A 13,744-nucleotide genomic window follows, 5' to 3' on the forward strand; every position below is an offset into this window, starting at 1 on the left:
TTAATGAGTGGACCAAAATGTATTCAAATTCTCTACCAAAAAAAAAATCAAAATCAGACCATTATTAACAAAGAAACTAACAATAAATATTCAATTCAATTAACAAACAATTGTGTAATAATATCCCCAGCATTGGTTTTTCAAATTTTGTTCAAGTCTATTAGATAATATGCACTTTGAATACTACTAAAAAAAAATAGTGAGCTCTCTGTTCAAACATTCAGATGATAAACATGAAATCAAGAAAATGTGACTTATACTCCTCAAACTTATTCATGATGGATATAAATCTTACCTCTAATGAATAAAAAAAAATTAATACTTCCAATGTCACATAATATCAAATCGTTTCTATAATTATTAGTGCGCTTTACTTACCACTTTAAAATATTCTTTTTATGTTACAGTTTCTTATGCATTCACGTTTGATGATTCATGCAGTCATTGGTCTCCTCATAGGTGTGTTCTTTTTTGACATAGGATGTGATGCAGGGATGGTCTTTAGCAACTATAATGTACTTTTTTTTAGTGTCCTGTTTTTAGCATTTTCTGCTCTCCAGTCAATGGCTATTGCATGTAAGTTAAATACAAAATGTTTACTAATATTTTATCTGAGATATTTTAATTGATTAATATAAAATCAATAATAAAACATAATACAAATGAAATCATATAATGAAAATGATAATTTAAAAGACAGAGAGCAAGGAAATAAGATTTTTTTTTTAATATTGCATAATCATTTAGTTCATTATTGTTTAGAGGACTAAAATCCAAGTTTTAAGGTATGACATAGGCAGACTAAAGCCTGATACCTGATGGCATAATATTGTCTCTCTCAGAATAAGTTGAGCCTGTTTTTCTTTTTCTTTTTTTTTTTCAAATATACATATGCAAAAAGTTTTTAGAATTCAAAAGCTCCCTTGTTTTTTAATAACACTTCTGTGAACATAACTTGAAATTCAAATTCTACAAAGATGCATTTAGAAAGCAAAGACAATATGCTCATTTCTTTCCCAATATGTTTATTCAGATGTTTTATTGCTATTTTTATTTGCTTATAATTAAATATTCAGGCATGAATTAATCTTTTCTTCATTGACCTATTTTAGAGAAGAATATTTCACTGCCAAATATTTGTTATAAACTAATTGAAAATTATATATTACAGTTCCCCTAGAGCTACCTATAATCAGGAAAGAGCATTTTAATTGCTGGTACTCTATAAAGGCTTATTATTTAGCCAACACCATTGCAGATCTTCCGATTCAGGTCAGTACAAATTTACAGTCGCAAGAGGAAAAGTTAATTTCAATTTTTTAAAAATATTATTTTTATTTCTATTAAAATAATTAGCTTCATTTGTGTTAATATTTTAATATATCTCAAAATAAAATTTTCATATGATTGAATATTAATGTAAAATACCAAAAACTCTGTAAGAGGCACAAAACAATTGTTAGAATACAATTAGAAGAATCCTGTCATAAAATCTTAAGTCTCTAAACCAGCTGAAAACAAATTACAAGTAACATTTTGCCAATTCAAGCATCATCAGGACAAAAAATCACAATATCTCATCTATGCAGGCAAAATGTAGCACATTTCACATTAATAGTAAAAAAAAATACATCAACCAGGAATACATCATTCCAAGACATCCAAATACACACTCTTATAACTAAACCTTATATAGAGGAAAATTTAGGATGGAAGAACGTCTTCATCATAACTACAGAGATTGTAGAAGGAGAGGTAGAGCAGATGACACCTATCCTGAAAGACAATGCGATCGGAGAAGATCAGGTGGAGTTGGCAGTCAACAAAATCGAGCTACAAAAAGCTCCAAGACCAGATGGCATAGCTCCAGAATTGATAAAATATGGTGGCAATGAAATGATTAAATGCTCTCATATGCTGTTCCAGAAGATTTGGGACCTTATGAATGGAATGTGGTAACTATAAGCCAATATGCCTGTCCTCATTAGAGTACAAGATATACCCTAGGATATTAGAGCAGTGACTGCGGGGTATTGTAGAACAAGATATTGAAGAAGAACAATCGGCTTTCAGACATGGAAGACAGACCCAGGACCACATTTTTTTCCTTGAGAATGATAGTAGAGAAAGCATGAAACCGGGGAAAAGCAGTCTATTTGGCTCTCCTGGATCTGAGGGCAGCTTTTGACTCAGTCCAGGCAGGAGATATGGGACACACCAATAACAAGAAGAGTGTCAGAAAATTTGGTGGGTGCAATCAGATCAGTTTACCAAGACCGAAGGAGCATTGTAAGACTTAATGGTTAGACATCACGGTCTTCCCATTTTTATAAAGGAGTAAAGCAGGAAGACAGCCTAAGCCCACTACTATTTGTCCTCCTTATGGATAAGATAAGGAAGGTGTGTAGGTGTGGGAGATGCCCAAGAGCACTAGTAGATTTTTGGAACCTAATTCCAATACTGGCTCAAGCGATAATATATACAGATGATATTGTACTGATAGCCGCCACTGAAGAGGCTCTTCAGACATCTTTGGATGAATGGAATGAGGAACTCAAGATAAGAGGTTTACAAATAAACCCTAACAAAAGTAAAATCATGTGTATCGGAAAAGAAAACGCATAACCTAGTATGTTGTGTAATGGTGAACCCATAGAACTTACGAATACTAAAATGTATCTAGGGACCATAATAAGTAAAGATGGTAAAATAGACCAGGAGGTTCTAAATCGAATGAAGAAGGCCAATGGAGTATACCATCAGATTCCAAAACTGTTGTAGACAAGTAAGAAGTAAGTATAAATGCCAAAATACAAATATTTAAATCTGTGTTCCTCCCAGTTCTCCAGTATTGATCAGAAAGCTGGACAACCCTTGACAAGCAGGTAAGTAGGATAACATCAACAGAAATGAGATTCCTCCGAAAAATAGTTGGTAAGGCCAGGAGGGACTGCATCAGAAATGAAAGAATTTGTAAGGATCTGGACATGAAATCAGTGTGCGACACCATGCAAGAGCGGCAACTAAAATGATATGGATACATCTGTAGAATGGACGATACCAGAAAAGCCAGGTGGTATTTGGGAGCTAGGCTGGAAGGAAGATGGCCTTGTGGTAGACCTGGATGCATGTACTCTGATTACATTTGAAGACTAGGGCAACAAGAGGACGCACCATCCTGTAGATCCTGTAGACTAGCCAGGGACAGGGACCAGAGGGCTAGATGGACTGAGACTGCAACTCCAGGCTTGATGGCACACAGGAGTTAGAGGAAGAAGAAGAATTTTTAGATATTATTGACAGTATAGCACACAAAAATTCAGTGATGCCAAAGACTACATACTATAAAAAGGGGTGAGAAACTGATTTTGTTGTTTAGATTGGACAACATACTATAAAAAGAGGTGAGAAACTGATTTTGTTGTTTAGATTGGACAACACATCCATACTTACCTCAACGTGTTACTATAACGATACATCCTGCCCCAAATATCAAGCTGTTCTGATTTTGAGCAATCTGATTGTACAATATAAAATATGGTTGCCCATTTTACCTCACGCTATCCAACATCAACACCAGCACAACTAAGTTGAACAACTTTTAGTTCCATGTATGGGCCCCTTAAAAGTGTCAATAAACTTCTGAAATTTTTCATGGTGTAGTATGAAACAACCATTTACTTCTTAATATTGTATTAAATTATAGAACAACATGATTAGATTAGAAGGTTACAACTTAACTAAGTCAGTGTCAACCACAACACTTATATTTATCTGTAATTCATGCATTTTCCATCTAATTTTGATTTGAGATTAAATAAAGTTATTTTATTAGGTATCCTGTGCAATTATTTACTGTACCATAGTCTACTGGATGTCAGGGCAACCACCTGAATGGACCAGGTTCTTCATGTTCACGTTCATGGGAATCATCACCTCTCTCCTGGCACAATCCATTGGTTACCTTGTAGGAGCCTCGATGAAAGTTATGGTGAGCACGCTAACTTGATGAACAAAGTATACTGTTCTATCTCATAGAATGTCATTTTAATCAATGGTTTTAAAAATTACTACTGATTAAAATTAGTTATAAATATTCAAAGAAGGATTAGTATAAAATTTTAATTATGATATTCTAAAAAAAAATACTGATCAATTATAAAATCATGAAATGACAACAGATCAGTTAATGGCCAATTGCCTCTTTTCAAGACTTCCAGAATTTATTAACTTTTAGTTAACGAGTTTTTATAAAGTTAGATTTGAATTTCTGAAAATATTCCTCACCACTTCGGTTGCTAACAGCAATTTAAAATAATTGTGAATGTGTCTGGGGGACCAACATAAAATATTTTTAAAAACATCAATACAACTTAGACTCTGAATATTCGCTCATAATGATTTAAATAATTTTTTTTTAATCATCTAAATGAGAAGGAGGTTTTAAGACCAGAAATATCTTTGAGACCATTTGAGCTGTTTAGGTGCTACAGGCCACAGGAAAATTCATTTTTCACATATTGTACATAATGTACAGACACTGAATCGGGAGTCAAACTACAAAAAAAAAAAAAAAAAATTCCACCCAAATAATTAGGGCACATTCGAGTTAATCAGAACACAGACATTCAGACTAACTGCCAAAAGTGTTGAACTTAAAAGATTAGAAATCCAACCTAGACACTTATTTCATTCATTAAACTCATATTAGAAACTTACCTCACTTAATCAATTTGCTGTTCATAATAACCATACTTATTATTATTACTTACTAAGATGGCCTCACATAAGACTAATTCGGGTTTTAAAACACTTATGTATCTTATTCAATCAGAAGCATAACTAATAATATACTAAACATAGGTGTGACTTGGCAAAAGTATAAGGAAGACTGCCTAACTATTCATTTCTGAGTCTTGGTTGATGGCCAATGAACCATGTCTATGTCAATAACGAATGTATTTTTCAAACAGTTTCTCTAATTGGATATAAGTTTATATTCAAAATAAAACACTATAAACTCTTTGCATTTTAATAAACTAAAGTTTTTTTTTCATAAATATACATGCTTCAATGCTATATGCATTTGTAGTTAGAACATACATCACACTGAGCCTTTTTTTTTTTATCAAGTCCATTAAATAGGGCTGTGGATGCAACCTTGAGTTATTTACCATCTTTAAATAATTTAACATTTTAAAACCACAAAATATTGAAATTATGTTGACATAAATATTTACTTATTTAATGAAAATAAATTCTTAAAATAATTCAAATTAATAAGAAAATTATCAATTAATTGTAAATAATTGTTAACTTACTAATTCAATCTTAATTCTTATTCCTAAAAAAATATTTATTATACAAAGAACAATCACACTATAATTTTTTCAGGATCACACAGTTAATTAGATCAAACAATCCAATTTTATATAATAAGTCTTTTCTTTTTTTTTTTTATCTCCATTCATATTTTTACCAATGTCTAAACTCTGCTTATGGCAAGAATTAATAGAGAAAAGAAAAATTGTTTTCTCATTTAATAAATTAATAGTTATTCTGTTAATGCTATCTTAATAAATGAAATTTTATGATGTGATACAGCCAGATAATTAATATAGATTTAATTGTAATAAATATTTGGTTTTGTATAGAATGGTGTCATGCTTGGTCCACTGTCTATAACACCTTGGGTACTGTTCTCGGGATTTTTTCTTCAGGCTAGAGATTCTCCAGATTGGGCTCGTTGGCTGTATACTATTTCTTGGTTGAGAAGATGTAAGTAAATTAAAAAATAATTATATGTTTCGAATATATTTTAACTGTCACGGCAACTGGTGTAAGTATGATTTAGGAGGCCTAGTGCAGCCAAGTTTTAAGAATCACCTTATTTTGTCACAGTATCATCAATTTTTAAAACTTTTAATTATAGATCAACTTAACACTATCACTTACTTATCAATGAAGTATTATTAATGACCTGGGCAGAATAACCTGCAAAAAGTTTTTAAATATTAGATGTGAGATGTAAATTTATATTTTAGATTGTCCTTGAGGCCGAAACATTGCGCTGCTAAAGAAACAATAAAGGGTTTAGAAAATTAATTTATTTAAACAATAAATATCAATGCCAAGAAGTTGAAAGGATTATATATAAAATAATGTCAGTTATTAATTGTATTACTACATAAATATAATTTGATATTTCATTTTATTATTATCATATTTGTAATAAATCTATGAGTTGGAATTCTTAGACTAACATATATTTACATAAAAATAAAAGCAAGATATTAAAAATAAATATAAGATAAAAATATGAATGGAATATGGTCTGGGTGCGGTAAAAAAAAAACTCAAATAGTAGATAATTATACTATTTTATTGAGCCAACGTTTCGCCCCACGTTGCAGGGCTTCATCTTAATCACTTACACACGTTGTATCCCATTATTTTATACTTTACTTTTCCTTTGTTTTTCTATCTGGTTTTTTTTTTTTTTTTTTTAATTAATATTTCTTCTCCCCCTATTATGTATATTACCATTTATTGTTCACCTAATTTAAATACTTTTTACTATGTTTACTTTACAAATTATTTTCGTTATTGTGGCATAACTGCCATCCCCACTCCTCCCAATGCAAACCGTCACTTTGTTTTTGACTGCCGTCAAAACAGGTATGCATTCTGTCTCATCATTTGATGTGTATTTTTTTTCTTTTTTCATCTCTTTATTTGAACTTTCTTTAATATTTCTTCTCTTATCTATCTGTTACTATTACCCTTTTCATTTACTATTTACAACCTTTAATTTTTCTTATTATATCTTACTTTTCATTTTATACCCCTGTTATTTTACACTTATGTTTTTTCTTTTTTCCTTTTTGTAACTATAGTGTTTGTATGTTTTTTAGCCCTGACGAAGCCCTGCAACGTGGGGCGAAACGTTGGCTCAATAAAATAGTATAATTATCTACTATTTGAGTTTTTTTTTTTTACCGCACCCGGACCATATTCCTTTTATCTATACACACGGTCAATCAATAATCTTCCAGTAAGATAAAAATACTATGATTTTCTATTTTATTGAGAGTGATATCGCAAATTATTATTGGGAATAATTCATGATTTATCTGCAGATACAAACTTAATTAAATAAACTTTAGCAACCTTTAAAATTATTTACAATATATTCCCTTTAGCACTTTATTTTATATGAGGGATGAAAACTAGCAATTCCCTGATCCCTGATAACACTATTTTTTTTTTCACTAATATAAAAACTCTTGTAGTATCTGCTACTTGCATCTCTTCTGAGGAATCTTCTCCTTCGGTCACCAACTAAGAATCCCCTTTGTCTGCCCTTCAGATCCTTTGTCCCTTTGTCTCCCCACTCTCACTTCCACAGCCTTCTTGGCTTACTTAGACTATCATATATTATATGATAGTTTTATATCTACTACATATTGTGCTGACCCTTGAAAATAGTTTGAAACCCTAAGTGGCTTGGTTCCTATTCACTGAAAATCCAATATACAAAGGCAAAAAAGAAGGACACGTACAAATATAGAGATTTGCACAAATTTGTTGATCAAAATCAGATTGACAAGATTTTCTAAGACTCTTTATCTACCAAGTATTTATTTAAAATTAAAAAAAAAATCACTCTTTAACGGATACAATGAGTGCACAAACATATAAGTAGAATGGAAAACAAGTATCAGCATAAAAAGAATTCTGCTAAGTGCACATAGGTCAGTATAGCTTCGTTAAAATTTCTACTGGGCATGTAGGCACATAATTAGCTTTATTTCAAGGTTTAAGAATACATTTTATTATTTTTTTCTTCTAAATTCCACGGGTGTATAGGGTTAGGTAACAAGAATGGGTGGAATCTCTTTTACTGTATTTGAAATGCATTATAAGATGGGTACGAGGAAAGGGATACAAAACGACTGTTGCAGACTCAGGGTTGCTAAGGTAACGCCTCAGCTCCCTCTGCTAAAACAGCCTCTCCCCAATTACCAGTTGACCCCTTACCAGTTTGATGTTGCATCTTAGCCTTATCGTGCTGCTACATTATGGTATGAATGTTTGTCCTTACATTGGATTGAATGTTTGAAAAGACGAATTAGTGGCACTAGGCATTGAGAGCTCATAGTTAGACACATGACTACTCAATGCATCCAACCATCAAGTGTCTAATGTTGGAAGGTATTTGTTGCAGCAGCTTTAAAGTGTGTACTGACTCTACGGTAATCCAGTATCTAGATTAGATCACTTAATGCAAATCCGTCATCTACCTAAACACAACGTAATAAATGTAAATTTAGGAGTCTTCAAACTATTACTGATCATAATCTTAAATTGGGATATACATGACAACTTTTTTACAATTAGATATGTATGAAAAAAAAATTCCTAACCTCTATTCAAGGCCCCTCTTGGGCTGAGCCCCGTGGCACTTTCCAACTGCTATTTATGTTCATTATGAGATAGTCAAATTATTCACAAAGGCTCTAAACATATGCCTTGGCTAGAGAAAAATTAAATTATTGAAAAATGCATTTATTGGACCAACTCTGTTCACTTTCTATGACAATGCCTTTTAGATAGCTTTGTTGAAATAATAATATACACCAGTTTTTTTATATAAACTTTTTTTGGGGGGTGGGAAGGAGTAATCATGACATAATTGCCTGGTGTGACAATTTTTTGGTTACTATAATTACTGATTATTAATAGGATGAAAATAAAATCACTTTGTTGTAAAACTAAAACATTACGTAATGAAAACATTCAAAATTGAACATAAATCCAACCTTACAACTCATCTTTATTTTTAATATGTTTGGTGAATATTAAAAAAATATTTAGTCTATTCAGTGTTGCTTATGATGTCAATATTTTATGATGACAATAAAAATTTTATAATTTATTATTTTATTGAGCATTTTTTTACTTCCTGGTTTCAGGTATTGAAGGACTCGTTGCATCTGTCTACGGTTATAAAAGACAAAGACTACCGTGCATTTCAGAAGATTACTGTCATTTTGTTTCTCCATTAAAATTCCTCAAAGAACTCGATATGGCAGATCAATCCTTTGGTTTTAATGTCGCATTTATTCTTATTTTTTATATATTTTTAAAAGTTTGTACATATTATATTCTTATTTACCAACTAAGACTAAAACGGTAACAAAAATATGAGCTATAAAGAAAAGGTTTAATAATAGCGCTTTTTTAAGTGAAATGATGTATTATTGGTCTCATATAAAATTAATCAAGATCAATTCACAAAATATATTTATTTTAGTTATTCATTGCGCCATGAATTTGGATTATATTTTAAAATTAGGAGTATTCTTAATTAAGAATTTATATGTATCAGAATAGATACATAGGTTTGACTAGCATGATTTATTTACTATATGTTGCTCATATATTATACACTTATATATTATTTAAATTTCTTTATTTAGTTTTTTTTAATTTTCCTTGGGAATTTAACTGATGTAGCAGTCAAAGAACAGAAAAAATTTGTTTTATAACAATTTTTATTTATGTTTTATTACAATGGATTTATCTGTGATCGTATGATTTTCATGTAATTAAAAGCAAAAGGCACTTGCAGTTTTTAGGAAAACACTGTATTTCTTTTAAAAGATAAGGGTATCTTATATTTTTATAGAAAAAAATAATTGTATAAAATGATGAAAAAAGTACAATGGTTCTTAGGTTGAAAAATAAAGATTTATTAAATATAAGGCTTGTTCCAACATTCTTCAAAACTATCTAATAAGTACGTTACATGATTTGGAATGGATAAACTGTAATGCAAATGTGTCCATCAGTTTGTTGATAGTTTTGATTCTTGATAGAACTAGTCTCATAATATGTGATTTAATAAATCTTTACAGAGAGAAAAATGAATTTTAGTAGGAATCGAACCATTATGCTGCTCATCCTTACGGAGCTTATTAGAATGGTATTAGCTTGAAGTATTTTGTATATAAAGAATTTATTTTTACTTTAAATAAGCATCTGTGATCATACCTATAAGTAAAATATCAAAAGATTTATTAAGTAGCACCTATAGAGGATTCTGTCAATTAACAATTATAACACCTTAAGTGCCATAGGCTTTCCTGTTTTCCCAATGAATCCCTTAAAAACTTGACCATTTTAGATTAAATTTCTGCTCCACCATTTCATTAAGGAGTTTTTCCTATATTCGACTCCTCTGGACCAGGGCAATAGACCAACACCATTGGTTTTATGATTTCATATGTTTTTTTTTTTTCTTTTGGATGAGAGAGAAAAGTACAATGTCAATTTGAGGCATTCTCTAATTTATATATATTGAAATAATAACCATAACAAACAGTACTTCATATATTTATTAAAAAAAAAAAAAAAAATGTATTGAGTATGACAAATGCATGAAAAAATGTGTTTATATTTTTACTGAAATATTTTTACTCAACAATATATTCCTATGAGCCATGAGCTTCATTCAAATAGGGAAAAGAAAAAAATATTTCCTTATGCTCAGAGATGGACAAAAATTAGCTATAGTTGAATCTAATTGCTAAAGTTGCCATGGATACGGTTCTTATTCATGAATGAGCCATTGATAAATAAATATCGTATCCATGGCAATTTCAACTATAGCTAATTTTTGCCCATCTCTGCTCATATTGTATTGCAGCCTCTTAGCCCATTTTAGTAATAAGCTATTACTAATTTGAAACCGCTTTAATTCTATCATTACTTGGAGACTCACTTTGTTGAGACAGTCATTCTTCCAAAATTCCTGTGATGCTTTGTTTTTTTTATTGTTAGTTTATAATTTCTTTTTAACATTCAAACGGAGCCGAACTTTAATTCCGCTGCCTACTTCCATCACCTTTCTTCCATTGCTATGATAACACCTTGGTCTATGAATTTGGGTTGGTATTATAATTTAAATATTTTTGCCTTCAAATGGAGTAATATATTTGTATTTTTTTTTATTTTACTTTATCTTTTATATAGCATATCCTTTTTTAAATAAACAAGATGGAATATTCAGCAAAACAATAAAATCACCTACTCGTTAATGGTCAGATAGCACTTAATCTGTTAAAGAAATCTCTACTAAAAATTTAATAGTTATATTTTTGTGCCAATTATATTAAATGTATTTTTTCATAGTTGCTATTTTATTTTTTTTTTTTTAATGTAAATCTAACATTAAGTTGTTCCAGTTGACTTAAAATACATATTTTTTCATACCACTTGTGATAAAGTATTCCAAAAATATATTAAAATGACAAAAGAAAAATTATTTCATGGGTGGATAAATGTTATTTTGGAAATGGTTTATTCTCTTATAACTAATTATATAATTCCTCTATTAAGAAATAATCAGTTTTTTAGTAGAACAAATTAAAAGACTATTGGTTTATATCAAAAATACAAAAAATTATAAAGTTTAAAACATATTTCAAATCCTCTTTTTTTCATAATTTCTTCATAAAATTTTACTTATGTTTAAGTATAATTTATGAAGTAATTAATTACGTATACATATATGTTTACTAGATTTAAATTTTAGTAATCATAATAAATTTATTGCATTTTTGGTTTTAAAAGTATATAATAATAAAATAAAATGATAAAATCAGACACCGAGTCTCCTTTATCACTCATGTTCATTCAGATTAAACCCTGCAACAGAATTAATACATTAAGACCATTACTGAAAAATAAACATCACATTTATTTATTAATGATGGAACCATTATATTTTTGATTAATGATTATATATACATGTATATATAAATATGCATCCCTTCTTCTTTTCTTTTTCCCTCCTTAGGTTTTTTGATTGTGTGCCTTGTGCTGCAATAACAAAATGTGACTGCATAAATTTACCAAAGATCAAGCAAATTACAAATTTTTGTTTTACATGACAACTTAGTCAAATATATGTTTAAAAAAAAATTAATTATCTGTGATGTTAAAATGATTTTCTTGTTATTACAAAGAAAAACTTAACCCTTTGAAAAAATGAAAGTGTAGAATATCAAATCTCCAAAATAATTCAAGTCAACAAACCAATATAATTAGATACATTTTATTGTGAAATATCGTTCTAGATATTCCATAAAAAAGAAAATAGCTTGTATGAGATGTTTAATTGCCTATTTTTCCAGGTATTGAGTAAATAGCTTTAATGTATGTAGACCAGTTTGTATTTTTATTTCTACCTGTCATAGATAAATATATTCTTTTGTTACTATTATTTTATTTTCCATAAACCTATGCTTACAAGATTTTATTTATTCACATGATTAGAGTGCATGCACAAACATCTTATGTTATGTTCATCTTTCTTCATGTGTGTAACCTCAAATTATTTTCTTGAGACTCATTATTATTTTTTAAATAAATAAATTTTATCCAACTTTAGTCTCAAAACAATTTTTATTTCTTTATAAGTCCGACGTTTCGGCCATCCTCAATGATAATCTTTATAAAATTTTAGAACCACTTCATTTAAAAAAAAAACTTTATGCAGAGTAGCGTCCAAGCCTAGATCATTAATTTCAGTTCAGAATTAACCTATTTTGTCAATTCTTCACATAATATTAAAAATTATAACTTCTTATCAGTCAACCTTCTCTATTATAATTTATCACAACAACGATTGTTATAAAAGTTTTAATAAATTTTTTTGTTTTTAATAAAAGTTTGATAAACAATTTTAATGTAATGTGAAGAATTGGCAATATAGGGTAATTGTGGACTGAAATTAATGATCTAGGCCGAATAGCCTTCATAAATTTTTTTTTAAATGATGTTCTAAAATTGTATTAAGATTGGCCTTGAAGATGGCCGAATCGGCTGAAACATTGGACTTATAAAGAAATAAAAATTATTTTGAGACTAAAATTGGATAAAATTTAATTCGATTTTTGTTCAAGAGATAGAGCTTTAGATTTTATGGTCCACAAGCTAAAAGGGACCCTGATATGAGCTGACTGAAAATCTTATTGACCAAAATGATTGTTTAACTATTATTTGCAAACTGAAAAAATCATATCAATCTACAATAAATAATATCACCTACTTGTATATAGTATTACTCTACTAAATAAATAGATTTCAAATTTTCTTAAAGTATTTTCATCCTGTTCCCTAGGGAAACAAACTAAATGGGTTTTTTTTTTCTTTTTATTTCAAGATAAAAAAGGAGCATAATAATAAAGATAAACGTTATGACTTGTCAACTTAGAGTGCCCATAGATACCTATCCCCCTCCTAAGTGAGATGGCGTATGAACTCCCCCCCTCCTTTGACTAAAATACAATAAAAATTGGAACATTTACCCTGTAACTCATTAAAACAATGGTTCTTTGTTTAAATTATTTTTAAAAAAAGTAATAATAATTACTAATAATGTACTCCCTCCTAAAATTTCGAAAGCTAATAATAAAAAAGAATGATTAGTAACAGATTCAGGAATCCTATGAGAACAGGTCTGTAAACCAGGTGAATTTTGTACACATAATCGAAAATGTCGATCTAAATTAATATAATTTAAACAAGATGAAGTAAGTATAAAATACACTTTATTTTCCTATTGATGACAAGATAATAAAAGCGTCTTTTGTATTTATATGCTATACAAATAGGTTTTATAGAACTTTTTTGTTTAACTGGATGGACCCGATGATTCCTAATACTAGATTATTAT

General features: G+C 29.5%; 1 protein-coding gene across 1 annotated transcript in view; it reads left to right on the plus strand.

Moving 5' to 3' along the window:
* LOC106682081 (ATP-binding cassette subfamily G member 4) overlaps positions 1-12,286 on the plus strand; it is a 212,126-nt gene extending 199,840 nt beyond the window's left edge. The window contains exons 8-12 of the mRNA XM_014422781.2: positions 408-576; positions 1,172-1,272; positions 3,836-3,991; positions 5,655-5,778; positions 8,976-12,286. Coding sequence (XP_014278267.1) covers positions 408-576; positions 1,172-1,272; positions 3,836-3,991; positions 5,655-5,778; positions 8,976-9,199 — 774 coding nt within the window. The 3' untranslated portion in view covers positions 9,200-12,286. The remainder of the gene's footprint in view (positions 1-407; positions 577-1,171; positions 1,273-3,835; positions 3,992-5,654; positions 5,779-8,975) is intronic.
* Positions 12,287-13,744: the final 1,458 nt, after the last annotated feature.

The sequence above is a fragment of the Halyomorpha halys genome, unplaced genomic scaffold (assembly GCF_000696795.3).
Source record: "Halyomorpha halys isolate HHAL.00 unplaced genomic scaffold, Hhal_1.1 Scaffold2.1, whole genome shotgun sequence".
Lineage (NCBI taxonomy): Eukaryota > Metazoa > Arthropoda > Insecta > Hemiptera > Pentatomidae > Halyomorpha > Halyomorpha halys.